This window comes from Oryctolagus cuniculus, chromosome 9 (genome assembly GCF_964237555.1).
Source record: "Oryctolagus cuniculus chromosome 9, mOryCun1.1, whole genome shotgun sequence".
In the NCBI taxonomy this organism is placed as follows: Eukaryota; Metazoa; Chordata; class Mammalia; order Lagomorpha; family Leporidae; genus Oryctolagus; species Oryctolagus cuniculus.
This window is the reverse complement of record NC_091440.1, coordinates 106,988,307-107,016,046: the sequence shown is the minus strand read 5'-3', so window position 1 is coordinate 107,016,046 and position 27,740 is coordinate 106,988,307. Positions and strand designations below refer to the sequence as shown.

The window sequence follows — 27,740 nt, the reverse complement described above, 5'->3', positions numbered from 1 at the left end:
GGAAAGAGAAACCCCCAAGCTTTTTTTTTTTTCCTTCTTTCCGGTAGTGAGTTTGCTGCACTTTCCGGCCCCCCTCTAGATTCTGACCCCGTTTCCCCGCCAATGTCTCGGGTTATTGAGCTCACCTCCCCTTCCAGCGCCAATGTGTGGACTCGGAGCCCTGGACGTTGCAACTCTCCCCGCTGTTGTCTGTGTGACATGCACTCCCCTTCCTGCACTGGCGCGCAGACCCTGCGGCTTCCGCGGCACCCGCGGCTCCCACGGCTTGGCTTCCGCGGGGTGGGCGACCTTGTTCTCCCAGTAGGTCCTCCAATTCACAACCACTCGATCTAGTGTTACCATTTTGATAGGCAACTTTATGGCATGTACAGAGCAACAAAGTTGCTATTAACCATCAATAACAATTAATTCTAGCCCTAGAGAATTAGTTTGTTCCTTCCAGAGCAAGCAGCTTCCAGAAGGAATCAACTAACACCTTGATTTCAGACTTCTGGTCCCCTGAACTGTGAAAGAATAAATGTTTGTTGTCTTACGTCACCTGTTTGGAGTTACCTGTAGTTAGAGTTGTGGAAGATAAAAAAAATACACTGGGAAATATTGGCATGTAAGTCCTAAGGAAGTAGGGGCACACTGTAAGAAAATATCATCCATTCGTGGCTTACGGTAAAACAAACCACATTAAAATCAAAATGCAAGTTTATTTATTCAATTACCTTTAAATATAATTAGACTCCTAATACCTCAGTCACAGAATTGATAAGCAATCTCAATGGGTTATGAAAGTAAAATGCTGAGCCTAGTACAGAAACTGTTTTACTCTCTTGTTACCCATCTGTATTGTCTTTTCCTGAGAATTTATTATAAATACATCTGTCATAAAATCCAACGTCTGTTCATATCCACATTAAATATTTAGATGTGCAGATGTGCAAAAAAAACAGTATTATTCTGAATGAAATTTTAAAACAACAGGAGACTTACTTGTCCAAGGTAAAAACTGTGTCATCTCACTAAACTGAAAGCAATTACCACCTATGGTAATATAAACTGATCCAAAACATTTCTTTCTATATGCCACATTGAATCTTTGACAATATTTACTAAATTCTACAAAGATATATAATGAATAAAATAGCTAAATTTTACATGAGAGAAAAATACAATGGTTTAAATATGACATGTATAGCTTTCTCTCTGTGTTTTCTGTTCTCTAATATTGAGAGAATGTGGAGGGATTGACCTAGTTTCTTTATCTATAGTTGCATAACATTTCCAAAGACTCATTTATTCACTCAGCAATTAATTTTAATCCACATTACACTCTACACATTTTATTGTGTTATGGGTTGTAAAGTGAGAAATTCTGTGGCGGATGCTGGGGAAAGAGTTCTGACATCTCTCCAGCTGTGAGCACAGTGAGTCAGCGGAGCTTTTTGATTCTAGCATTTCATCAATCTGGTAGTGACGAAAAAGAAACAATTTTGAGTACTCTAACATTGCAGCAGGTATACAACAGTTCTCAGTGTGCTAAAAACACACCTCACCTTTGCATAGTGGAGAACCTCATTTAGAAAGGACCCCAGCTGCCCAATATCTATGTTCCTTTCAACAGTTGTCCAAACAGGATTGTATCTAGGGAACATATCATTGTCATTACATTGTACTTTATTACTGGGTCTCTGATGACTGTCTTATAATATAATTTAGTATCACTGACACATTATACTTGTAAGAGAACATCTTTCCCAGAGTACCTCAGATCTTGTTGCTTTAAGAGAATTATGATAATGGTTCCATTTCTTTTTTTATTTTAATGATTTAGTAAAGTGACCGAATCTGGTAGACTTTTGGGGGTATACGCATGATGTTTTTGTCAAACTGTACTATTTGTGAATGGACTGCCTTGCAATATGAATGTTAATGTAATGTGTAAAGGGAGATCAAACAGTTTGACTGATTATCAAAAAAAAGGTGATGAAACGTGGCTTTGGCCTGGCCCAACCCTGGCTGTTGTGGAAATCCAGGGAATGAGCCAGCAGATGGCATATCTCTCTTGCTCTCTCTTTCTATCCCTCTCTGCAACTCTGGCTCAAACAAATAAATATTTTAAAAAGAAAAAAAATCACAGAAAATATTAATGTGTGTTAGTCACCTGAAATAATTATTTTTTGTGGGAAATAGTATCCATCACCATTTTGACATAGAGTCAAGTTAATTTGATTCAGTGTTTTTTAAAAATTTTGAGTTTTTTTATTGTCATTTACTATTGTAATATATTATTGTCATATACTATTAAGAATATAAACACATGATTCCAAAATTCAAGATTTATTTATAAGATATTGTCTAAAAAGTTATTCATTCACATCTTCCATACCTCCTTTCAAGCCAAGAAAACTTTGTACATTGTGTAGATTCTATATAAACATTTTCAATTAATTAGTTTCTAAATGTGTACAAAGGATCACATTGTTTGAAGGTCATACATATTCTAATCTGCCTATTGGTCACAGATCTCAGTGATAGAGGAAGGAGAAGAACCCAGGAAAGATCAAAAAACTGTGGCACCTAGACAAAATGATTCAAATTTATTTGAATAAGCTTTAAGAATCTGGAGCACTTAAGACTTCAGTCATCAGAGATTGACACCATCTTTCTTTTTTTCTGTGTTTTATTTGGTAAAATGTTTATTTTTTTTCATATACTTTAAAAGAAGAGAGAGAGAGAGAGAGATCTTCCATCTGCTGGTTCACTCCTTAAATACCTGCAACAACCAGGACCCATCCAGATAAAAATCAGGAGCTCAAAACTCCACCCAGGTCTCCCAGGTGCAGGGGCCCAAGCACTTAAGCCATCACTGCATCAGCTGGAAGCTGAATCAGAAGCAGAGGAGCCAGTGCTTCCACCAGCCCCTCTCTTAGGAAGCGCAGACACCACTAGCAGCAGCTTAACCCACTGCAACACAGCGTCCACCCCTCTGCGTTTTCTTAATTTCTTCTTCCTATTCTTATTGCCACCTTATCAAATCCTTCATTATTTCTTAAAGATTTTATTTATTTATTTGGAGAAAGAGAGTTACAGACAGTGAGAGGGAGAGACAGAGAGAAAAGTCTTCCTTCCACTGGTTAATGCCCCAAACAGCTGCAACAGCCAGAGCTGTGCCGATCCAAAGCCAGTAGACAGGAGCTTCTTCCCAGGTCTCCCACGCGGGTACAAGGGTCCAAGGACTTGGGCCATCTTCTACTGCTTTTCTAGGCCATTGCAGAGAGCTGGATTGGAAGAGGAGCAGCCGGGACTAGAACTGGCACCCATATGGGATGCCAGTGCCCCAGGTGGAGAATTAACCCACTGTGCCACTGCACCAGCTCCAAGTCCTTCGTTATTGATATAGCATATGTTTGAGTCTTTGGAGTAATATGCTTAAAATAAATTGATATATTTACTACAAATAATATTGTATAGGACATGACACTTCAAAAATACATGTGTTAGGTAAATAAATGACTTCTTAAATAAGGTGATGAAAAATTATCTTGGCTTTTTTCATGATTCTAAAAATTTAATCTCCATATGCTGTCTTCTTACATATACAATGACTGTTCTCTTGACAGCTCCCATCAATTACTTGGCCATTTTTAATATACTTGCATTGATTATTGGGTGTGTTAGGTCTCTTTAATTGAAGCCTAGAAGAGAACAGAGTATCAACTGCAGATTCACATTTACTTCATAGATCAATGTCATTAAGTGGAAGTTATTGCACAATCATTAAAAATTGAAAGAAACATGCTTCTTTGGCATATTTGTTAACACATAAATAGTAGGGAATATTTGCTGATTTTAAAAGTTAAGGAAGGGGAGCCAGCGCTGTGACGCAGCAGATAAAGCCACTGTCTGCAGTGCCAGCATCCCATATGGGCACCAGTTTGAGTCCCAGCTGCTCCACTTCTGATCCAGCTCTGTGTTATGACCTGGGAAAGTAGTCGAAGATGGCTCAAGTCCTTGGGCCCCTGCACCCATGTGGGAGACCTGGGAAGAAGCTCCTAGCTCCTGGCTTCAAATCGGTGCTGCTCTGGTCATTGGGGACAATTGGATGTGAACCAGCAGATGGAAAACCTCTCTCTCTGCCTCTCCTTTTCTCTCTGTGTAACTCTGACTTTCAAATAAATAAATAAATCTTTTAAAAAAAAAAGTTAAGGAAGGAGATGGCAGGAAAGGAAGCCCCAAAACAGTATCTCTCCTCTAAGGCATTGACAAAGCTAAAAAACTCTCAAGCACAACTTGGCCAAAATTCTGGAGTCCAATTAAAAACTTAAAACAATTAGAAGAGGATTTAATAAAGAGAAAGAAGCTGCTGAACATGGATTTGAGAGCACTTGTTTCATTCAAACTTAACAGAAATAGAATGCTAAAAACATCTTCAGTCCAGATTATCCTTTAGGTGTGGTCAGGCAAAACATGTGAATTAACACTATAATTAGTATTCAAACAGTTCTTTATAATTTGTGGGTCCATGTGGGTGCAATCTGTTGAAATCTTTACTTAGTATATACTGAACTGATCTTCTGTATATAAAGATAATTAAAAATGAATCAATGAAGAATGGGATGGGAAAGGGAGTAGGAGATGGGATGGTTTGTGAGTGGGAGGGTGGTTATAGAGGGAAAAGCTGCTATAATCCAAAAGTTGTACTTTTGAAATTTATATAAATTAAATAAAAGTTTTAAAAAATAAATTATATTAATAATATAGGATTAACTTGCTACTGGGAGCTTTTTATTTTTATTGATTTATATGTTCACTCTCATTCATTTGAGAAGCAGAGAGACAGACAGAGCTTCCATCCACTGTATCACTCCCTGAATACCAGCAACAGCAAGTGCTGAGCCAGGTTGAAGCCAGGAGCCGGAAATCTAATCCACATCTCCACACGGGTGGCAGGAACCCATCACTAGAACCATCACCTCTACCACCTAGGGTCTGCATTAGTAGGTAGCTGGTGTTAAGAACCACAGTTGAAAATGAACCCAGGTATTCTGAGATGAGACCCTACTAAGCCAAATGCCCACTCCTGATTCATATTTTCATGAGGAAATCAGTGACATATTTATTAAAAGAGCAGTTCCCAAAAACTGGTCTCAGGACTCCTTTCAACACTTAAAACCATTGAGTAATCCCTAAAAATTTGCTTTTTATTATATGTTTTTCTACTTTGACTGTATCAAAATTAAAGCTGACATATTTTTAAGTGTTAACAGCTAAAACAAGAAATGTGTGGCCATGTAGTTGGAACATAAGAAAAATATTGGATAAATATCTGAAAATCACTTTTAAGATTTCAGTGTCATTAGATACAGCCTCCTATATCTTTTTTTAGAATCTCTTTCTTTAACATTTATTTATTTGAAAGGCAGACTTACAGAGAGGCAGAGGAGAGAGAGAAAGAGAGAGAGAAAGTGTTCCATCTGCTGGTTTACTCCCCAAATGGCCATAAGGCTGAAGCTGGGATGATCTGAAGCCAGGAGCCAGGAGCTTCTTCCAGGTCTCCCACGTGGGTGCAGGGGCCCAAGGACTTGGGCCATCTTCTAATATTTCCCAGGCCACAACAGAGAGCTGGATCGGAAGTGGAGCAGCATTGAATTGAATTGGCACCCATATGGGATGCCAGCAATGCAGGCGGCAGCTTCACCCACTATGTCATTAGCCGACCCTGCCCCCTATATCTCATAAGGACATTTATTGCTCTGTTGATCACCTAACAATTGCTATTTTAGCTATTTTATGTTTTACTGGTCTCCGGTAAATATTAAGTTTATAACCTTGTGCAAATTTAACAATTGAAGATTTATTCATGCAAAAATGCAAATAACAATGAAAATTTCTTATGATTAATATGAAATTTTTGAAATTGAGTGAACTTCTGAGCATGCTGCTAATATAATTTTATTTTACTATTATTCCACCTCATCCTTTTTGCTCTTGTTTATGATAGGATCATAAGCCATGGATTTAACAACTGATCACACATAATCAACTCAATATTGTTATCCTACAACTGGTACTCTAAGACAGTAGGAGGATACTTACTTGTCCAGAATAAAAGCTGAACCATCTAGCCACACCCATTTCATTTGGCTGCTATTGTAGTATAAACTGAACCCGAACTTGTCCTCATACAAAAAACACTGCTTCTTTGACATTCTTTTTACAAACTCCTGGACAAAATAAGAACAGAAAAAGTGAAATCTGACATCTTTTGTTGGCTATGCGTACAGAGATTAAGGGATTGTTCCGTAATAAGAGTTACTGAGAATTTTCATTTTGTCTGGAATTATATCACCATACTAAAAATGCTCTTGAGATTTCTTTGCCAACAACTAGTAACCAATTATATATTTATACAACAACCATTATGAAAGCATTGTGATATTCCAGGCATTGTGCTGGGCATTGAGTATTGAATTGAAAACAGACTTGCTTCCTGAGAATCCAAGAGCAAAGCAGTTAGGGGAGCAAATGTCACAGAGGAGACCAGTGCAGGATGAAATGCCAGGGCTCAGCCAGGGCTCACCAAGGACTCCTACAAGAGTCACGAGGTCCAAAGACTCTTTGCAGGGTGGACTGGTTCTATGACAAATGAGATGTATGAGAGAGGGTTTCACAGAAGTTGGAGGAGGAGTCAGACTGTCTGGAGCACACTGAATTACCCTTTGAGGAGATGTAAAGGGAACACGTGGAAGTGGGCGGGAGACTGGACGTGATGCACCGTCATTGGTAAGGAAGGAGACTGGAGACACAGGCAAGAGTTCAGCTGTGGCTCGGCCGTGCAGAGCCCTGCCAGACTGGGGCCTTACACCAGGACCTGGGGCAGGTCTTACGAAACAGAGCAGCACAGCCTGATGGGTATATACAGTACCCTGCGTGGGCATGGTTATCTCAGAAGAGGGAAGGCATAGAATCCAGAGATGCTTCCTGGAGAAGTGTACTAAAATGTGGCCATACATACTTGTCCTTACCATCTCTCCTTCCGTGCTTATCTTAAGAAAACTTGAACGTAAAGGAGAACAGTGAAGTTCACAACTGCTCCACGGAATCTGCTCTCTAGAGAAAGAGTAGCAGTGCTTCCCGTGCTGCTGCCAGCCATCACCACAGGGCTGACATTTCCAAACTAAGGAAAAGAAGTTAGAAGATCCATAAATGTCTTGCATCACCATTTATAGTTTAAATTATCGGTGTTATAATCATGTTATTTAAAAAATAATATAATCATGTTATAATCATTAAGCAATACAAAAATTAGTTGTTAAAAATATATTCACACAATATGCTTCCTGTTAACTCATTTCAATAATGCTAACATATAAGTTGTGACAAAATAATTCCAATAGTACAATTGTTGCTATCAGGTAAGCACTACCGATAACTCAAAATTCAAGTGGATTTTTAGGGGACATGTTTCTGAATATCTAATACTCTGCCATATGTGTATATAATATTTAATGATTCATTCATTTATATTTTCATTAATTCTTTTACATGTAAAATAATGCACATATACTTATAGTTATTTTCTAACTCTTAAAAACCTCATGTTCTTGTTCTTAAATACCTTTACCTTTTGATGATGGCTGTGAAATTCCTTTCTGATCTGTTTCCTGACTGAAAATGAGATTTCTTGAATTTCTCTCTGCTACTAAGGAACAAATCACAAACATCAGTTTGCTTCACCACATTTAAACTAAATAAATTTGATACTACAAAAAACACAAAATTTGCACTGAGAGCATCAATAGTAACAACACATTATCAATAACTTCTTAATGGTACAATGCAACTGGAGAGAATATGCAAACAAATCTAATACAAGCCTAACAGGAAAATTAACATATTAGGTAACAGCATCAGTTATTGAGTATTTTATGCTGTTAAGGAAAAATAAGAACATTTCTCTGAAGTAGTTCTGATGTAACGTTAATTATGAAATACAGCCAATTGTTAAATCAAGAACGTGAGTCACTGTGCATCTACTCCCCATGTAGGATCTCTGTCCTTAATGTGATGTACTATGCCAATTAACAGTAAAACTACTACTCAAACAGTACTCTATGCTTTGTGTGTCTGTGAGGGCGCAAACTGTTGAAATCTTTACTTAGTATATACTATGTTGATCTTCTGTATATAAAGATAACTAAAAATGAATCTTGATGAAGAATGGGATGGGAGAGGGAGTGGGAGATGGGATGGTTGCAGGTGGGAGGGAGATTATGGGGGGAAAAGCCACTATAATTCAAAAGTTGTACTTTGGAAATTTATATTTATTAAATAAAAGTTGAAAAAATGAAATACAGCCTGACAGGTAGAAAAATGAAAGATATTCCATGTAGGAGTAGGCATTTAGCTTAGCATTTAAGTTGCCAGCATCCCATACCATAGTGGCTAGGTTTGATTCAGCTCCAATTCCTGACACCAGCTTCCTGCTAAAGCTCATGAAGAGGTGGTAGAAAGGTCCAGTTGCTTGGTCCCCGTCACTCATGGGGAAACCCTGATGGAGGTCCTGGATCCTGGCCTCGGCTGGGCCCAGACCTGCCTGTTGCTGCCATTTGGGGAATGAATCAGCAGATAAGAGCTTACTTTCTGTCTCTCATGTCTTATCCTCTGACCCTCATATTTAAAAAATAATAAAAATACATAGGGGCCTGGATTGTTGTCCAGAGGGTTAGGTTGCCATGTGGGTGCAGGGGCCCAAATACTTGGGCCATCTTCTGCTGCTTTCCCAGGCACATTAGCAGGGAGCTGGATCACAAGTGGAACCTCTGGGACTCGACTGGCACCCATATGGGATTCCAGCACTTCAGGCAGAGACTTAGCCATCTATGCCCCAATGGATGACCTTTAAGAGATTTCTTTCTGTTAAAACAATGAACAAGTCAACTTTTTCTACCATAGAAACTTACACTTTGCAGCTAAGATTCCAACAGAGAAAAGGAGGCCAAGGCAGATGAGACATAAAACCACTGCAATTAATTTCCATGGTGACAATGGGGCAGAAAAACCTATCAGAAAAAGATAGTTATTCAATATGATCTTCTGTGGTCTATTCAGTTTTTTAATTGTTTCATACTCAAATTCCAAAGAGATATATAGGTGTTACCTGATGGCTGTATAATTTTACACATCTGCACAATCGTTGCATAAGACTGTTCAGGAGTTAATGGTCTTAATGTAAATTTAACTATGAAATATCGTTCCTTTTCAAAACAAAATACTTAAAAGTTGCATGGAATTACTTTTAAAATTTTATGAATGATAAAAAATACAAATCTTAACACTAACTAGTCCACTTGGAAACCATATTACCATCATTTTGCTTTATTACCTTTACTATGTCAATTTTCCATAATTGAAATACATTTTGATGACGTCACAGATCATTAACTTTATTTAAAGTGTCTATATAATGGCTTCCAGTTGTAATGAGTCAGTCTCAAAAGCACAAATATCATATAATTTCCCTGATCTGTGGTAACTAATAGAGTACAAAAAATGTGATGTATGGGAACAAAATGGACATTTTGAGATTTGATGATTGTTTACGACCCTTGTCTTTACTGTTAAGGAATAGTGGCTTTTTTTTCTTCTTACTATCTGTTGAATTGTTTTCTTAGTGGAGGGTTAAGCTTATGATTATAAAATAAACTGAAACTGTATTAGTGTAAAAATTAAAAGAAAGAATAAGAAAGGAAGGAGGAGGAAGGATAGGAGCATGGGCGGAAGGGGGGGGGGGGGTGGGCAGTACCACTGTGCTCCCAGATCTGTATATATCAAATACACAAAGTTGGTTCATCATACATAAATAAAAAATGTGTCTGGAAATTGACAGGAAAATGTTCACACTTACTTGGCTATTCTGCATTTTTGTATGCTTATGAGTCCCAATTTTTATAGTAAGAAAATATCAAAATAAAAAGTTTTGCCATCATCTGTTACTTTAAAGGTTGAAGTCTAAAATTTTTATAAACTTGTGAAATTTTAATTGAAGTTTGAAACTTTACAGCAAATACTGATATTGCAGTGTTGCTTTTCAATCTCTTCATCAACTGTTTTTGAACTTTTTCTTTAGTTTTATATTAACTGTTTGGACGTTCTCTGTGAATAATCTGCTGACTTTTTACTGGAGGTAAGCTACAAACATCTGTATTGATGAGGTTATCATGTATTCAATATATCAATCCCTTCTAAATATTCCTGTATTCTTTTATCCATTTGCATATTCTTCTTTTTAAAAGTTTGTTATAAAATTTTAAGTATTTTTAATAAGGCAAATATTACTATATAGTCTATTCATCACACTCTGCTTACACTGAGAAATCTATCACCTAGCACATTGTTTAATTCCCTTTTTGCATCTAACTCCTTCTACTTATTTTAAAAGCCACTCCATGTCTCTGTGACCTGAAATCTATTCAAGTCAAAACAAGAAAATTAATAAGCAAACAACTTCTTTTCTCCCTATTTTCTTTTCTAGCTTTAAAATTCTCTCTCACACACACTATTCTTTATAAACTGTTGAAAGAATGGTTTAAATCTTCTGTCTCTTATTCCCGAGTTCCTTTGTTCCATTCATCACTCACATTCTTCCAAACTTCCAAACAGTTCAATGAATATTTTCCAATATTGATCATTTGGGAAGTCACAAAACAAGTCTTAATAAATTTAAAAGAAAAGAAATCATATTGAGTACCTTTTCTCACCACAGTGCAATAAAACTAGAAATCAGTAAGAAAAATATAACATACAAGAAAACATAAAATAAAGCAACTTATTTCTGAATAACCAATGGATCAAGGAGGAAATTCAGAAAAGATGAAAAATTTCTTGAAATGAAGTAAAATGAAACACAATATGTCATTATCTATGGGCTACAGAAAAAGCAGTACCAAGATGGAATTTTATAGCGTTCAATGACTGCATCAAAAAAAATAATAAAAGGAACAGAAAGACCTCAAATAAACAACTTACTGCTGAACCTCGAAGAACCAGAAAAATAAGAATGAATCAAACACAAAACTGGTCAAAGGAAAGAAATTTAAAAAAATCATAAAAAATAAATAATACAGAGACTTTACAAAAAACAATAAAACAAGACGTGATTCTCTGACAAGATAAATAAAACTGACAAATCCTTAGCAAGACTAACCAAGGAAAAAAGAGCCAAGTTTCAAATCCATGTAAGTAGACAAAAATCAGTAGCATTGATACACAGCATATAGTAAATCATCTGAAAAAGTCCATTTGTAATACCCACAGGAAAAATAAAACCACCCCATTTTGAATCCTATTTGTGTCACTATTGAAATTGTTCTTAAGAGTAGTTGTCAATCTATCTACAGCAATCTTGCTTATGTGGTTACTATTTGACATGACTCATTTTCCCCACTTGAAATCCCTTTTGCCTGATTATTCTTTTACTTTTCAGATTCTCAGAGCAGAAGCAGTGAAAACCATGGTCAGAGGACAGACATTTTTGCCCTTTATATTTTAGTCTACCATTCAGCTTCCACCGTGATTTAAATAATGCGGGGGCAGGCTCCATGTATTAACATCCAAATATTCCTTCCTTTATCAGCCAGCCTCACGTCATACATCATTTCTCCCCTACTCAAGTGCTATTGTTGTGCTGAATTTTGAGGGTGATAAATCAGGACAACGATGTCTCACGTTTTGGCTCTTTAAAGCCTGCTTCCAGGATCCACTGGTAAACAGTACACAAAGTCTACCAGGCTCAGAACCATGCTCTCTGCCCAAACTAGAGAATTTTGTACAACGCGCTTTTCCAATGAGAAGACTGGACTATTTCGACAAGTGTTTCCATCTGGGATCAAATATGTAAAGAGTTTAAGATTATCATGGGATGTTGAATGTGAGAGTACTCTGATTCATTGTGAAATCCCTTAATACAGTAGTAAATGATTAAATTTATATGAAAAACAAAGATGAAAGAATGACAGGAAGTAGGAGCAGAATAGTGATGACAGATATCTTGCCTAGACTGTAGCAAATTCTCAGTGTATATTCAATAACCTCATGGACAGAAAAAGAAAAATGAAAGCCAAGTATCTAAAGGAAAAAAAAAAAACAAAATCAAGGTGACACTAATGATACTGAGTGAGGGTTAAACAATCGTGGCATTTTTCCATTGCCAAAAAGAGATCATTGTTTTTCTATCATGTGGATGCTGGAAAATAATTTAGGACAATAATTATTCTCCCCAAAATAGTGAATTGACTGTCTCTAAACCTGGAGACTGAGCCAGAAAGCTTGGGAGTTTTCTATTATTTTTCATATGCTGTTTTGATTTTGAGACATATTTACAATATTCTCTTTCATTGCGGTTTTTGTTTGCTTTATGACCTCTTTCTTTAGAAGGGCCTCTAATGAATTTATGTTGTATTCCAAAAAGCTAGGAGAATATTTAGCAAAAATAAATATTCAATGCTTATTTGTGGAGTGAATGAATAAATAGAAATTCACTAGCATGATAGAAAACACCTAAGTTATTGAAACCCTGCAGTGAGGTTAATCCATGCGTTTTTAATAATTTCTAAAGGTAGTACTAAAATAGGGACATCATATATTGAAGAGTTTCTAGACTGATAGGACAGCAATAACAGAGAAAAATGGAGCTTACAGAAAACTGGTACTGTATAAGAAGCAGAAAACTAATTAAAAACTATATCCAATGTCTGTATGGAGAAACATCCATGAAAATCAAAAGATAGTGAGATTCAGTATGAACATTGATCACTGGAAATTGAGCAATGTGTTGTTTATAGATGAATGTTGAAAATAATTTTGTTACAATTTTTATATCTTATTTCATCTAATACTCACAATAATGCTTTCAACAGGTACTGCTGCTGTCCCCATATTAAATAAACAGAAAAAGAGGTAAAATGAAATTACAGTAAACCGGGCCGGTGCCACGGCTCAATATGCTAATCCTCCGCCTAATGGCGCCGGCACACCGGGTTCTAGTCCCCGTCGGGGCGCCGGATTCTTTCCCGGTTGCCCCTCTTCCAGGCCAGCTCTCTGCTGTGGCCCGGGAGTGCAGTGGAGGATGGCCCAAGTGCTTGGACCCTGCACCCCTTGGGAGACCAGGATAAGCACCTGGCTCCTGCCTTCAGATCAGCGCGGTACGCTGGCCGCAGTGCGCCAGCCGTGGCAGCCATTGGCGGGTGAACCAATGGCAAAAGGAAGACCTTTCTCTCTGTCTCTCTCTCTCTCACTATCCACTCTGCCTGCTAAGAAAAAAAAATTATAGTAAACCGAAAATGACATAAGTTCTTATGGCTACAGTAATGATGTTCTTAACTACTTTATCCTATTGGGAAACGTACATGGCTATAAAGGGGATGGGTCTGTGTGGAGCTGGTGTTGTGATGCATCAGGTTAGGCCTCTGTTTTTGTTTTGTTTTTTTTCTTTTTTAAAAAACAGATTTATTTTATTTATTTGAAAGACAGAGTTACAGAGAGAGAGACAAGGAGGGAAGGAGGGAGAGAGAGAGAGATATCTTCCATCCACTTCTTTATTCCCCAAATGGTCACAATGGCTGGAGCTGGGCTGATCTGAAGCCAGGAGCCAAGAGCATCTTCCATGTCTCCCACAGGGATGCAGGGACCCAAGGATATCTGATGCTTTCCCAGGCACATTAGCAGGGAGCTGGATCAGAAGTGGAGCAGCCATGACTCAAACCAGTGTCTATATGGGATGTCGGCACTGCTGGCTAGGACTTTAACCCACTGCACCATAGCACCAACCCCTAAGCCTTTGTTTTCAATGTTGGCATTCCATATCGAAGTGCCAGTTCAAGTCCCAGCTGCTTGGCTTCTGATCCAGCTTCTTGCTAATAAATCTAGGAAGGCAATGGATGATGGGCCCCTGCCACCCATGTAGGAGAGCAAGATGTAGTTTCTGGTTCCTGACTTTGGTCTGGCCTATCCCTGGCTGTTGCAGGCAATTGAGGAATGAACCAGTGTCTGGAAAACCTCTCTTTGACAGATTTATTGACTAATATAATTTTTCACATTTCCCTTGTCTAGTCTTTCTACCTTTTAAATATCAATTGAGTCGCTGTTTAACAACCAGAGGAAAAAAAACACTTTTGAACATAAATTTTCTGTTTCTGGCCCTGTGGTACAGTGGGTTAAGCTACTGCTTGCAACATTAGCATCCCATGTGAGCGCAGGTTCAAGTCCCAGCTGCTCCACTTCCAATCTGTTTTCCTGCTATTGTTCCTGGGAAAGCATCAGAAGATGACCCAAATGATAGGGCCCCTGCCACCTACAAAGAAAACTGGGTGGAGTTCCAGGCTCCTGATTTCAGCCCGGCCCAACAACCCAGCCATTATGGCTATTAGGGGAGTGAACCAGTGAATGAAAGATCTCTATCTATCTCTGTGTGTAACTCTGCCTTTCAAATAAGCAAACAACTCTTTAATAAATAAATTTTCATTCAACATTATATTTGTCATCAACTGTATCATAGAATAAGAAACAAACATATACTGTGTGACCTGTGAGAACCAAATGCTTGTTTCCCACCATCTATACCTGAGACCTTGAGAGATTTTCACTTTCCACACGCTAAGGAAAAGCACATAACTTTATACTCTATCTGCTTCATGTGAGAGTTTAAGGTGAAAAACTTAAAACAAGGGCTGACATGGCCCAGTGGGTAAGCCGTAGCTGGTGACATTGGAATCCCATATCAGACCACAGGATTGAGTCCTGGCTACACACATTCCAGCCCAGCTCCCTGCTAAATCACCTGGGAAGATATCAGAAGATGACTCAAGTGCTTGAAGCCCTGCCATCCACACGGCAGAACTGGATGAAATTCCCAGCTCCTGGCTTCATCCTGGCCTAGACCCAGATGTTGAAGGCATTTGGGCAGTGAACCAGTGAGTGGAAGATATCACGCTCTCTCTCGCTTTCTCTCTCCTTTTTCTCTGTCACTCTTTCAAGTAAATTAATCAATAAATGTTTTTAAAATGTTAAAATAAGATAATCAGAAAAAAGGAAAATTTGCCTAAGTATAAGGATGTTGCTCCCATAAAGCATAGTCATATTAGAAAAGTGAAATAAAAATTTAAACATCAAAATTAATTTTTATATAATAAAATATATTTATTTAGAAACTTATGCTAATGTACTCTATACTGAAGAAGTAATTCAATATTTAGATGTTTTAAAGGTTAATTCCAGAAAATCACATCACTGTGATATTTATATTAGTTAAAATAAGGAAGCAAACAACACTTCAAATGTTACTGTTGCCCAAAATCCTTACAACTAAGTATAACCAATAAATAATGAATATTAAATTGTGCTGGTAGAGTAGAAACATAATTATGCAGAATTCTGTGTGAAAGGTATACTAGTACTCAAATAGTATTTTACACTTAGTGTTTCTGTGTGGAAGCAAAATGCGGAAATCTTTACTTAATATACGCTAAATTGATCTTCTGTATCTAAAGATAATTGAAAATTAATCTTGATGTGAAGGGAAGGGGAGAGGGAGTGGGAGAGGGGAGCATTGTGGGTGGGAGGGAAGTTACAGGGGGGAGGAAGCTATTGTAATTCATAAGCTGTACTTTGGAAATTTATGATCATTAAATAAAAAAAGGTATACTTTACATATGTGATGATGGCAGGAGTAATTTTTAAAATCAAATTTAAAAAATCACAAACTCACAAGACTTGATGATTGAATTATCTTTATTTCTCAAATGATTTGCTATATTTTATTATCTCAAAAAGAATAAATGTGACATGTTAAAAGCTTTATACAAAGTCTATTTATTCCCTCGAGCTACTTTAAGATTATAGTGAACATTGTCTAACTTTTGTCAAGATTCATATTCATAGAATATTCTGAGGTAGAGATTATAGTTGTGTGCATTTAATTAAAGACATTTTGCAGACATTATTTTAAACTGTGGAGTAGGGGAAGGCACCCGCATTCCACGTCAGAGCGTCTGGCTCTGATGCCGGCTTCTTGTCAATAAACATCCTGGGAGGCAGCAGGTGATTGCTCAAGTCCTTGGGCCTCTGCCACCCAGGTTGGCAATTCGGATTGAGTTCTTTTTCTTTTTAAGATTTATTTATTTGTTTGAAAGTCAGAGTTACATAGAGAGAGAAGGTGAGGCAGAGAGAGAGAGAGGTCTTCCATCCGCTGGTTCACTCCCCAATTGGCCGCAACGGCCAGAGCTGCGCCGATCCCAAGCTAGGATCCAGGAGCTTCTTCCGGGTCTCCCACGTGGGTGCAGGGGCCCAAGGACTTGGGCCATCTTCCACTGCTTTCCCAGGTCACAGCAGAGAGCTGAATCAGAAGTGGAGCAGCCGGTCTCAAATTGGTGCCCATATGGGATGCTGGCGCTTCAGGCCAGGGTTTTAACCCGCTGTGCCACAGCCCGGGCCCCATGGATTGAGTTCTATGCTGGCCCAGTCCTGACTGCTGTGAGTATTTTGGGGGTGAACTGGCAGATGGAAGATCTATTTCTCATATCTCTCTCTCCTACCCCCTCTCATAAATAAATAAAAAAAAATTTTTTTAATTCAAAACTTGGAGTAAAGCAATAGCAATGAAAATAAGAATATCACAAACCTCGATGTTCAAAACAAGCAGTGCCCTTGGCTCGAGATGCTGCAGGTGATCTATGTTGCTGGAGCGGAGACTGAACGCGCAGCTCAGTGTACGTCACCCTTTCTTCTTCCATGTCTGAAAAGCAGCAATGAACTTAAGATAACACAAGAGCTTTGTTTTAAATTCACGGACTATGGAAAAGCCTCAACTAAAATAGACTACCAAAGGAGTTTGTTCTTATCTAAACTTAATAAAAGACCTGGATTTTCTTTCAAAGCAAAAAAAAAAATATTGTTAAGAATAGAGGATCACGGAAGTAAACTTTTTTTAATCACAAAGTGGTAACACATGTTGAGTTATCCACTAGCTACTGCATAATGAATAAAAGCTTTTAAACATCCTTATATGAGGACCCTCCCCAGTTCACCTGATCTATGCCTCTGCAGCCCTTATGTCCCATAGCATCTACTTGTACCCTCAAACTCACCTGACTGCTCTCTTCACTTAGGATCTCCCTTCTTCCAGGAAATCTCTTCTTGTTGCTGTATTCTATGTTGTCCCATCTGCATCAGGAAGTTCTTTAAAATGCAGCTGAAGTCCTAACTTGCTTAGAAAATTTTCACAAACATTTCAGTAAGAATGCCTGTCTTCCGTAATCCCACCTTGCTGCTCACATTTCTCTTTCAACCAGTCTCCCCTTCTTCTTTAGTGCTGCTGTCCCTTCTCTCTGACCCATTCTTAGGGCACAAGTCAGATCTGAATGATTTCGCTATTGCCACAACTATTTCTTAGGTCAATTGCTGAACTCTAGGATTCTAACAACCTGCGTTTTACACCAGATTCAATATTTTATAAATTAAATTTATTATATCTCAGAAGGAAATCTAAAAATGTTTCAGAGGAAGCCTTGAGAATAATTTGATGCCTAGAAAGTCCACATGTATAGGAGTTAATGTATTCCTTAAACTGCAAATCAACTAGTCCGTTTTCTGAACTTTTTCCCGATAGAACTTATAATTTGTTTATATTCTACAAATATATTTCCACAAACATAAATAACTAATTTTCAATTTTTTCTAATGAATGTATTTCTGTAGTTTGTTATAAGGAAATGCAATATAGTGGAGTCTGTGTTTTATCATATATTTCTCTATTGATTCTCTTTCTTAATCCATACTTTCTTATTTCTAAATCTAACTTCTCGTTATCTAAATTATATTAATTCAATTTTAGTGAAAAATTTTTAAATACTAATCTTTGAATAAACTAATATCTTGAAAATTAGAAGTACCTTGTTTTCAGAGGAAGGCGGCAGGATCTTTGCAGAATATGTATCTTCTAGAAAAAAAAAAAGTGTTCCTAATGCCTGGGACAAAAGCCTGCACTTTAGAATGCCTGATGATTTTTGATATAAAATAAAATGACTTCAAAGATGAAGCAATAAGTGCAAGCTGTCCCGGATGAGAAATTAACAGATGCACGTGGAATGCAAGAATAAGAGCTCTCTGGATACAACCACGCAGGAAGCCCCGACATCTGAAAATATCACCAGGGCTGGGGACTTCCACCAGTCTGACCATTAGTCACTATAAATATCTGCTATATGTGCAGTAATGATCAATATGTTTCACTCAATCACAGAGTTTTTAGACTTCATGAGTGCAGGTATTGTCTATTGAGAATGTAGGCCCCCTTCATTGTCACCCCTTTTTTAGTTCCCCACAGTACACTGATAAACATCACATTATGATTTTAGTTGGTGTGCTAGAAGGTAGGGCATTAAAATTAATGTTGTTGCTGTCACTTTTTTGGTCTCTCCTCTCCAAAACAAATGTGAAAGACATATGTAGCAGCACTAACACAATTTCAACAGAATTTAGTATTTCTATCTTTTTAATGCAACTCTGAGTTATCTGTCCAAAGAAAATTCACCTTTGTTATCTACTTTTCTCTCTTATTAAAAAAATTATTTATTTGAAAGGCAAGGAGAAAAAGACATACACAAACAGACAAATAGACAGTTTCCATCTGTTGGTTGACTCCCCAAAGCTCACAATGGTTGGAGTTGGGCCAAAGCTGAAGCTAAGAGCTGGGAACACATGTAGGTGGCAGGGACCCAATGATCTGAGCAATCAGTACTTCCCCCCAGGCTCTGAATTGGCAGGAAGCTCAAGTCAGGAGCCAGAGGAGAGAACTGAACCCAGGTACTCAATTGTGGCACTTGGTCTTCTTAGGCACTAAATAAATACTTACTCCCCTCAGCTTTAAGTGCACCTTAAGATTGTCAGACATCCTCTCATGTTTGCTGTATAAATTACTGTTCAGTTTATAGTTTAATATTCGATCATATAAAACATTTTATTTACCATATTGCTAGTTTCATGCATTATTTCTTTTCAAATGTATAAATAGTAATTTAAATGCTACTATATATTATAGCATCTTTTTTCTGCCTGAACTGTCACTATCACACTCAACATACTTAATTCTATATTTATGTGTGTGTGATGTGTGTGTTAATTTTCATATGTATATATACATATATCACATATAAATATATATACATATTTAAGTATTTTTGTATTGTATTCTTTAACACTTACCCGTCTATTGCTTGCCATCTCCAGGTGAATTTTTGATGTGAATAAACACAGTGTTAATTCCCAATCAGTTGTCTTTTCTTTTCATGTTCCTTATTTTGTATCATTTTCTAGGTGTTCTTTTTTTATAATTTGGTTTAATGATCTTAACTGATTTTTTAAAGGTTTATTCATTCATTTAAAAGGTAGAGTTACAGAGAGGCGAGGCAAAAAGAGAGAAAGAGGTCTTCCATATGCTGGTTCACTCACCAGAAGGCTGCAATGGCTGGCGCTTCTTCAGGGTCTCCCACATGGGTGCAGGGGCCCAAGCATTTGGGCCATCTTCTACTGCTTTCCCAAGCCATAGCAGACAGCTGGATCAGAAGTGGAGCAACTCGGACTCAAACCGGTGCCTATATGGCACTGCAGGCGGCAGCTTTACCCACTATGCCACAGCACCAGCCCCTCCAGGTATTCTTGAAGAAGAAATAAACAGGGGTCGGGCAAGATGGTGGAATAGGAAGGGAGTACACTGATAGTCCCGGAAGAGACAGTTTAATAAAAGTGGAGATAATGCAGGTTCAAGGAAGACTTGGGGAAGAAACAGCAGAGGAAACTCTTCCAGAACTAGTGATTCATGGTGGACCTGCATGGAGGGTGCAGGAGCCCATGGCTCAGGACACCAGCCATGGAATCTATGCACCAGAGCTGGAATGCAAAGTGAGCTGAACCTCAGTAGCTGGAGACCCCAGTGGGAAAGCGGAAGGAGGAGCCTAGAGGGAACAAGGCTTGAAGCCCCATGGGGGAAAGTTCACCAGGCTAACTAGAGAAGAGAGGAAAAAATAAGAAACCAGTACGGACACGAGTCTCTCTCTCTCCACTCACCTCTCAAAGGCGAGCAAGACAAAGAGCAAGCACCATTTTGGACATACATAAAAGCTGTGCAACCTCAGGGCTGCGCCCGCCCTCAGCTTAGCAGAAAAACCTGACTCTGGGGGGTGGGGGGGTGTGAAATAACAGGTGGTTAGGACACAGTGAATGTGTGGAGCTAATAAACTGAGACTGTGAAAAAAGAGACGGTGGGTGAGAGAACTCACGGAATTCACGTGAGTACTCTCCAGAGACACTACAATTTGGTAACCTTGCCAACCCAGTGGAAGACTACAGGAGAATTTGAACCCACACCGAGGGCAGAACAGATTCCCTGTGTGGTCCTTGGGAAAGAGCAGGCGAATATTATACCCACAGGAGCCAGAGATCAGAAGCTGACTACCTTCAATTCCGCTCAGCTGTGTGGAATTACTTCCCTTCTGAATCAGAGAGAGAGAGAGAGATTTACCATGCCTAACATGGGTGTGTCACCTTTGGCACATCCTTAACCCTGAAGAACCAAACAAAGCTCTCTGGCCACACCCATCTCAAGCCTCTAAGGCTCCATCAAAAACAGACAGTCCACTTAATACAGTCATAGTATAACAAGAAAAAACCACCACAGCAAGGGAAGAAGAATCCAAAGAATATCTCCACAATGCCAAGCAACAAATGCAGAAACCAAGGAAACAAGAACAAGGAAGACATTATGACACCCCCAAATAAACAAGACATCCCAAGCCAAGATTATGAAGATGATGACATAGAAGAAATGCAAGATACAGATTTCAAAAAATTTATGATAAGAACATTTAGAAGTTTTCAAAAACAAATTCTTGAACTACAGAAATCCTTACTGGAAAGGATAGAAAATCTCTCTCATGAAAATGAAACCTTAAGGAGGAATCAAAATGAAACGCAGAAACTAGTAGAACAAGAAACAGTGAAACATAAAGAAAAGATCCTAAAATGTGCAAGAGAGAAACATCAGATTACTCTCAGAGGATCTCCAATCAGACTCACAGCTGACTTTTCATCAAAAACCCTACAAGCTAGGAGGGAATGGCGAGATATAGCCCAGGTACTAAGACAGAAAAACTGCCAGCCCAGAATATTATATCCTGCAAAGCTCTCATTTGTGAATGAAGGTGAAATAAAGACCTTTCACAACAAACAGAAATTGAAAGAATTTGTCGCCACTCATCCAGCCCTTCAAAAGATGCTTAAAGATGTGTTACACACAGAAACAAAGAAACATGGTCATCAATATGAAAGAAGGTAAAGGAAGGAAATCTCACACCAAAAGATCACAGGAAGTTCAAAACATATATCAGAAAATATCTTTGGCAAATGGCAGGGCAAAGCTACTACTTATCAATAGTCACATTGAATGTTAATGGCCTGAACTGCCCAGTTAAAAGACACCGATTGGCTGATTGGGTTAAGGAACAAAACCCATCTATTTGCTGCTTACAAGAAACACATCTTTCCAATAAAGATCCATACAGACCGAAAGTGAAAGGCTGGAAAAAGATATACCATGCCAACAGCTGAGTGGAATTGAGAGTAGTTGATGTATGAAATCTGGCCCCTGTGGGTATTCGTTTGCTTACCAGAGTCAGGTTTTTCTGCTTGGCTAATGAGAGACACCTGCTTTACATATGCAAAATGGCGAGCACCGCTTTTCTTACGTAAAATGGCGCCTGCCCTTTGTCTTGCTCGGCTTTGTAAGGTGGGTGGAGAGAGAGGCTAAATGTCTGTGCAGGTTCCCCCTATTTATTTGATTTTTTTCTCTCCTCCAGCCAGCCTGGTGAACTTTCCCCAATAGGGTTTCAGGCCTCGTTCTGCAGGCTTTTTTGCCTTTCCCCGCCAATGTCTCGGGTTACCGAGAGAGGTTTTTAGCTCACCTCCCCTTCCAGCGCTGGTGCGCAGGCTCTGCGGCTCCGGCGGGTCCGGTGGGTCCTGCGGGTCTGGCGGGTCTGGCAGGTTAGAATGGCTCACATTCAGAAATCTACCAACAACAGATGCTGGCGAGGATGTGGGGGAAAAGGGACACTAACCCACTGTTGGTGGGATGCAAACTGGTAAAGCCACTATGGAAATCAGTCTGGAGATTCCTCAGAAACCTGAATATAACCCTACCATACAGCCCAGCCATCCCACTCCTTGGAATTTACCCAAAGGAAATTAAATTGGCAAACAAAAAAGCTGCCTGCACCTTAATGTTACTGCAGCTCAATTCACAATAGCTAAGACCTGGAATCAAGCTAAGTGCCCATCAAAGTAGACTGGGTAAAAAAATTATGGGACATGTACTGTATAGAATACTATACAGCAGTAAAAAAAAATGAAATCTGATCATTTGCAACAAAATGGAGGAATCTGGAAAACATTATGCTGAGTGAAATAACCCAGTCCCAAATGGACAAATATCATATGTTCTACCTGATCAGTGACAACTAACTGAGCACCAAAAAGGAAACCTATTGAAGTGAAATGGACACTATGAGAAACAGTGACATGATCAGCCCTTGTACTGACTGTTGATGTACAATTTAATACTTTATCCCATTTAGCACTTTTTTTGTTCTACATAATACTATTGGTTGAACTCTGTAATTAACACACAGTTATTCTTAGGTGTTTAAATTTAACTGAAAAGTGATCCCTGTTAAATATTAGATTGAGAATATGAGAGGTAGGAGATGTACAATTTGGGACATGCTCAATCGGACTTGCCCCAAATAGTGGAGTTAGAAATGTGCCAGGGAATTCCAATACAATCCCATCAAGGTTGCATGTATCAATGCCATCTCACTAGTCAAAATGATCAATTTCAGTTCACAATTGATCATACTGATAGGTCTAAGAGTCAAAGGGATCACATAAACAAGACTAGTGTCTGCTAATACTAACTGATAGAATAATAAAGGGAGAAAACAATCCAACATGGGAAGCGGGATACACAGCAGACTCATAGAATGGCAAATGTCCTAAACAGCACTCTGGCCTCAGAATCAGCCCTTAAGGCATTCCGATCTGGCTGAAGAGCCCATGAGAGTATTTTAGGCATGGAAAGCCAAGACACCCTGGCAAAAAAAAAAGTGACCTAAATGAAAGATCTCTGGGAGTAAGATCCCAGCGGAAAGTATGGGACATCAAAGGAGGTACCTTTCTCTGAAGGGAGGAAAGAACTCCCACTTTGAGTATGGCCTTGTCTAAATAAGATTGAAGTTTGTGAACTCAAGAGGCTCCCATAGCCTTGGAAGCTCATGAAAGAGCCTCAGGTGATTACTGACTTCATAAATAAGAGTGTCAATTGTTAAATCAACAACAGGAGTCACTGTACATTTACTTCCCATGTATGATCTCTGTTCTTAATGTGTTGTACTATGTGAATTAACAGCATAACTAGTATTCAAACAGTACTTTATACTTTGTATTTCTGTGTGGGTGCAAACTGTTGAAATCTTTACTTAATATATACTAAATTGATCTTCTGTATTTAAAGATAATTGAAAATGAATCTTGGCCAGCACCACAGCTCACTAGGCTAATCCTCCACCTGCGGTGCCAGCATCCCAGGTTCTAGTCCCAGTTGGGGCGCCGGTTCTGTCCTGGTTGCTCCTCTTCCAGTCCAGCTCTTTGCTGTGGCCCAGGAAGGCAGTGGAGGATGGCCCAGGTGTTTGGGCTCTGCACCCGCATGGGAGACCAGGAGGAAGCACCTGGCTCCTGGCTTCATATCAGCGCAGTGCGCCGGCTGTGGCGGCCTTTGGGGGGTGAACCTATGGAAGGAAGATCTTTCTCTCTGTCTCTCTCTCTCACTAACTCTGCCTGTCAAAAAAAAAAAGAAAATGAAAATGAAATTTGATGTGAATGGGATGGGAGAGGGAATGGGAAATGGGATGGTTGTGGATGGGAGGGAGGTTATGGTGGGAAAAACCCACTATAATCCAAAAGTTGTACTTTGGAAATTTATATTTATTAAATAAAAGTTTTAAAAAAATACAGAATCAACCAAGATTTCCATCAACAGATGAATGGTTAAAGAAAATGTAACATATACATACCAAGGGTTATTCAGCCAAAAGAAGCAATGAAATCTTGTCATTTGCAGTTAAATGGATAGAACTGGAAGACATTATGATAATTAAAAAAAATCCAGACAGAAAGACAAATACTACATGCTCTCCTTCATATGTGGGAGCTAAAACCACTTGATCTGAACACAGAACAGTAATTACTAGAGGCTAGAAGGAAGAATAGAGAGACGTTGGATAGCATGTCCCTAAACACAGCTAGAGAGAAGGGGTAAGTTCCTAGTGCTACACAGCACAGTGAGGTCACTGTAGTTCACAATAACATAGTGTGTATTTTCTGTACAAAGGGGAGAAAAGAGCTCCAAATTTTCAATCATAATGCAATCACAAGAGACAGAAATGCTAATGTCTTGATTTGTTCAGTACACATTGGATGCATGTGTTGAAATTTCACACTGCATCCCATAAATGTATACAATTATGTTTATTAACATGTGTAATAATTTTTAAGAAGAATATTAGATAAACAGTACTTGAAAATTTTTAAAAGATAATATTCTAGTTCAACTGAAAATAAAAAACTTAACTGAAAATTTTAAATAAATAATAATGATGATTAAAAAACACAAGGGCCAGTGCTGTGACTCAGCTGGTAAAGCTACCACCTGCAGTGCCGGCATCCCATATGGGCACTGGAAGTCCCAGCTGCTCCACTTCCAATCCAACTCTCTGCTGTGGCCTGGGAAAGCAGTAGAAGACGGCCCAAGTCTTGGACCTCTACACCTGCATGGGAGACCTGGAAGAAGCTCCCAGTTCCTAGCTTCAATTCAGTGCAGCTCCTGCCATTACGGCCATCTGGGGAGTGAATCAGCAGATGGAAGACTCTCTCTCTCTCTCTATCTCTCTCTCTCTCTCTTTCTCTCTCTCTCTCTGCCTCTCTGTAACTCTGCCTTTCAAATAAATAAATATTTTTAAAAACCCACAAAGAAGCACTACATCGAAGAAAACACAAAATAATCCTTACATATACGTTAACCTACTTGACAGTAACAAAGAAGAAGAGGAGGAGGAGGAAGAATTATAAGAAGAAAAATTATAATTAGAAGAAGGAGAAGGAGGAGAAAGAAAAGAGAGAGCAAGAATAATAATAATGAATCTCTCCAGAGAGTACACCAGAAATCTCAGAGGAAAATGTAGATTGGTAGAAAGTCCCACACAGGTGCATAACAGAAGTCTTGGAGGTGACACTTAATCCTATCTATATGATCAATAGTGAGTGTTTAGCCTAATGGTTAAGATGCCCAGCTCCCACACTGGAATGCCTCATTTTGATTCTTGACTCTAACACTGGACTCCAGCTTCTTGCTAATGCACACTGTGGGAGGCAGCAGTGATGGATCAAGCGGCTGCATTCCAGTCACCATTGAGGGAGAACTGAATTGTGTTCCTGACTTAATGGCTGCTGGCTGCTGGCTATTGGCTCCAGGCCTGGTGCAGCCCCAGCCATTGTGGGCATTCAGAGAGTGAACCAGTGAACCAGCAGATGGGAGTTTTCCTCTCTCTCTCTTTCTCTCTCTCTCTCTCTCTCTCTCTCTCACACACACACACACACACGTTTATCTCTTTCCCACAGAATAATTTTTTAATTAAAAAAAAAAGATGTTTGGGGCTGGCACTGTGGTGGCAGAGGCTTAAGCCACCACCTATTATCCCTCACGAGTGCTGGTTTGAGTCCTGGCTGCTCCACTTCCAATCCAACTCCCTGTTAGTGTGCCTGGGAAAGCAGCAGAGGATGGCGCAAGTGCTTAGGCCTCTGTACCCATGTGGGAAACATGAATGGAGTTCCTGGCTCCTGGTTTCAGCCTGGCCCAGGCCCAACCATGCTCTCCCTCTCTCTCTCTCTCTAACTCTGCATTTCAAATAAACAAATCTTCTTCTTAAAAAAGAAGTAGTCTTTCCCAAATATTACAAAGCTAGATTCAGGATGAAGAAAAATAGAGAACACTGGGAAGAAAATTTAATAAAATACAACAGGTCTGATGGGCCTTTACCAGGTGTGACTAATATGATGGCTCCATGCTGTGAGAAAGATGCAGCCTTGGATGACCAGTATTCTTCATTCAATCCAGCACCTTCCACCAAAACGCCCTGAAATTATACCAGGCCAAAGAATAACATCTGAGCTACAACCAGGAGGGAAGAGCAATTTTCTTTTCTCAGTGGAGACAGTTTTTGGCATAGAGTAGTCTCTGAAGTTAGACATTATCCATCACATTCATAACCTTCTGTTTTCTCACTACCCTTGCATCTGCAGTGAACGTTCATGAGTTCTCAGAAAAAAAAAAAAAAAAGATGAAGACTGAGCTCTGAGCACCTGCTAGGGTGATGATAAAGCAAAGTAATCACATGAACCTACATTACTCGAGTGTGGCCCAATGAAAACATTAGGGATTCATCCCAGGAAAAAAGATGAAAGTAGACTAGCTTTGGTTCAGAGAAAATCATGTCAAGAAGCAAACAAAAGCAGAAAGAACTATCTTATGGGCGGAAGACAGAGAAATGGGATAGATGGTGCAAAAACTCCTGGGTTTCATCACAAGATTGTCTATACTACATTGCTTATTTTATTTATATTCAGGCAACATTTTTAATTTTAAAACTATCAAAGTCCAGCAGGGAATTAGAAAGGGCTATAAACAATAATCAAATAAAAAGATGTTCAAATTCACTCATATAAAGTAAATTCTAAAATAGCGACAAATTGATTAAAAGTATAGTATTATTTCACAATTCTTAATTTTTGATAGAGATTTAAAACAAAGTATGACAAAACACTGTATATGCAGCAAAAACTGATGTACACAAACATTTATGTTTTATTTTTGTTTTTTTTTTTTCATTTTAGCTCTCACATATAAGGGAGAATACATATGAAATATCACCTCACCACTGTCAGAATGGCTATTATCAAAAAGATAGTAACAAATGCTGGCAACAATTGGAGAAAGAGAAATTCTTATACACTGTTGGTGGGAAAACAGTATGGATATTTCTTTGAAAACTAGAAATAGACTTGCCCTGTGTTCTAGCAATCCCACTTCTGGGTATATACCCAACATGAGCACACTGCATCAGAGAGATATCTGCATCATCATATATATAGCAGCACTGTTCACGGGAATCAACCAATGTGTCCATTACGAGATGAATGGATAAAGAAAATGTGTTACACATATACAATTGAATAGTATTCAGCTATAGAAAAGAATGAAATTCTATCATTTGTATAAAAATGTTTGGAACTGAAGGACATTATGTTGAGAGACTAGAATCAAAGACAAACAGCACATGTACTCTCTTATATGTGGGAGCTCTACTATATTTAAAATTTTAATTGAAAATGTATTATTTTGTAATAGTATGAATAAATAAGCTAAAACATCCCAAATTTCTAGAGATAAGCATGTAAATTTTCTTAGTACAGTTTGAACATGTGAACTATATCCTGTATGTTTCATTGTGCCATTTAAGTGCAATCTCCATACACGAAGGCAAACAGTTCAATTTATAATTGTGTAATATTCTGAAAGACAAAATTTAGGAAGA

The 27,740-nt window shown here is 38.6% G+C and overlaps 1 protein-coding gene across 1 annotated transcript; it reads right to left on the bottom strand.

Moving 5' to 3' along the window:
- Positions 1 to 424: 424 nt before the first annotated feature.
- Positions 425 to 17,255, bottom strand: LOC127491977 (C-type lectin domain family 7 member A-like). The gene is made up of 7 exons (XM_070048345.1): positions 17,133 to 17,255; positions 16,667 to 16,780; positions 8,955 to 9,053; positions 7,616 to 7,693; positions 7,017 to 7,168; positions 6,088 to 6,215; positions 425 to 503 (listed from the first exon to the last, which is right to left on the bottom strand). Exons 2-7 carry the CDS (start codon positions 16,776 to 16,778, stop codon positions 425 to 427), a joined length of 648 nt encoding a protein of 215 aa, XP_069904446.1. The 5' UTR covers positions 16,779 to 16,780; positions 17,133 to 17,255.
- Between the last annotated feature and the right edge of the window lie 10,485 nt (positions 17,256 to 27,740).

What these genes read in the sequence shown, in the direction of transcription:
- LOC127491977 (XM_070048345.1), bottom strand. Translation starts at nt 16,778, where the DNA reads ATGGAAGAAGAAAGGGTGACGTACACTGAGCTGCGCGTTCAGTCTCCG. An exon ending in TGCTTGTTTTGAACATCGAG is followed by an intron (nt 9,054 to 16,666) that starts GTTTGTGATATT and finishes TTTTTCTGATAG; the next exon opens with GTTTTTCTGCCCCATTGTCA. An exon ending in TAAGCACGGAAGGAGAGATG is followed by an intron (nt 6,216 to 7,016) that starts GTAAGGACAAGT and finishes TATTTTGTCCAG; the next exon opens with GAGTTTGTAAAAAGAATGTC.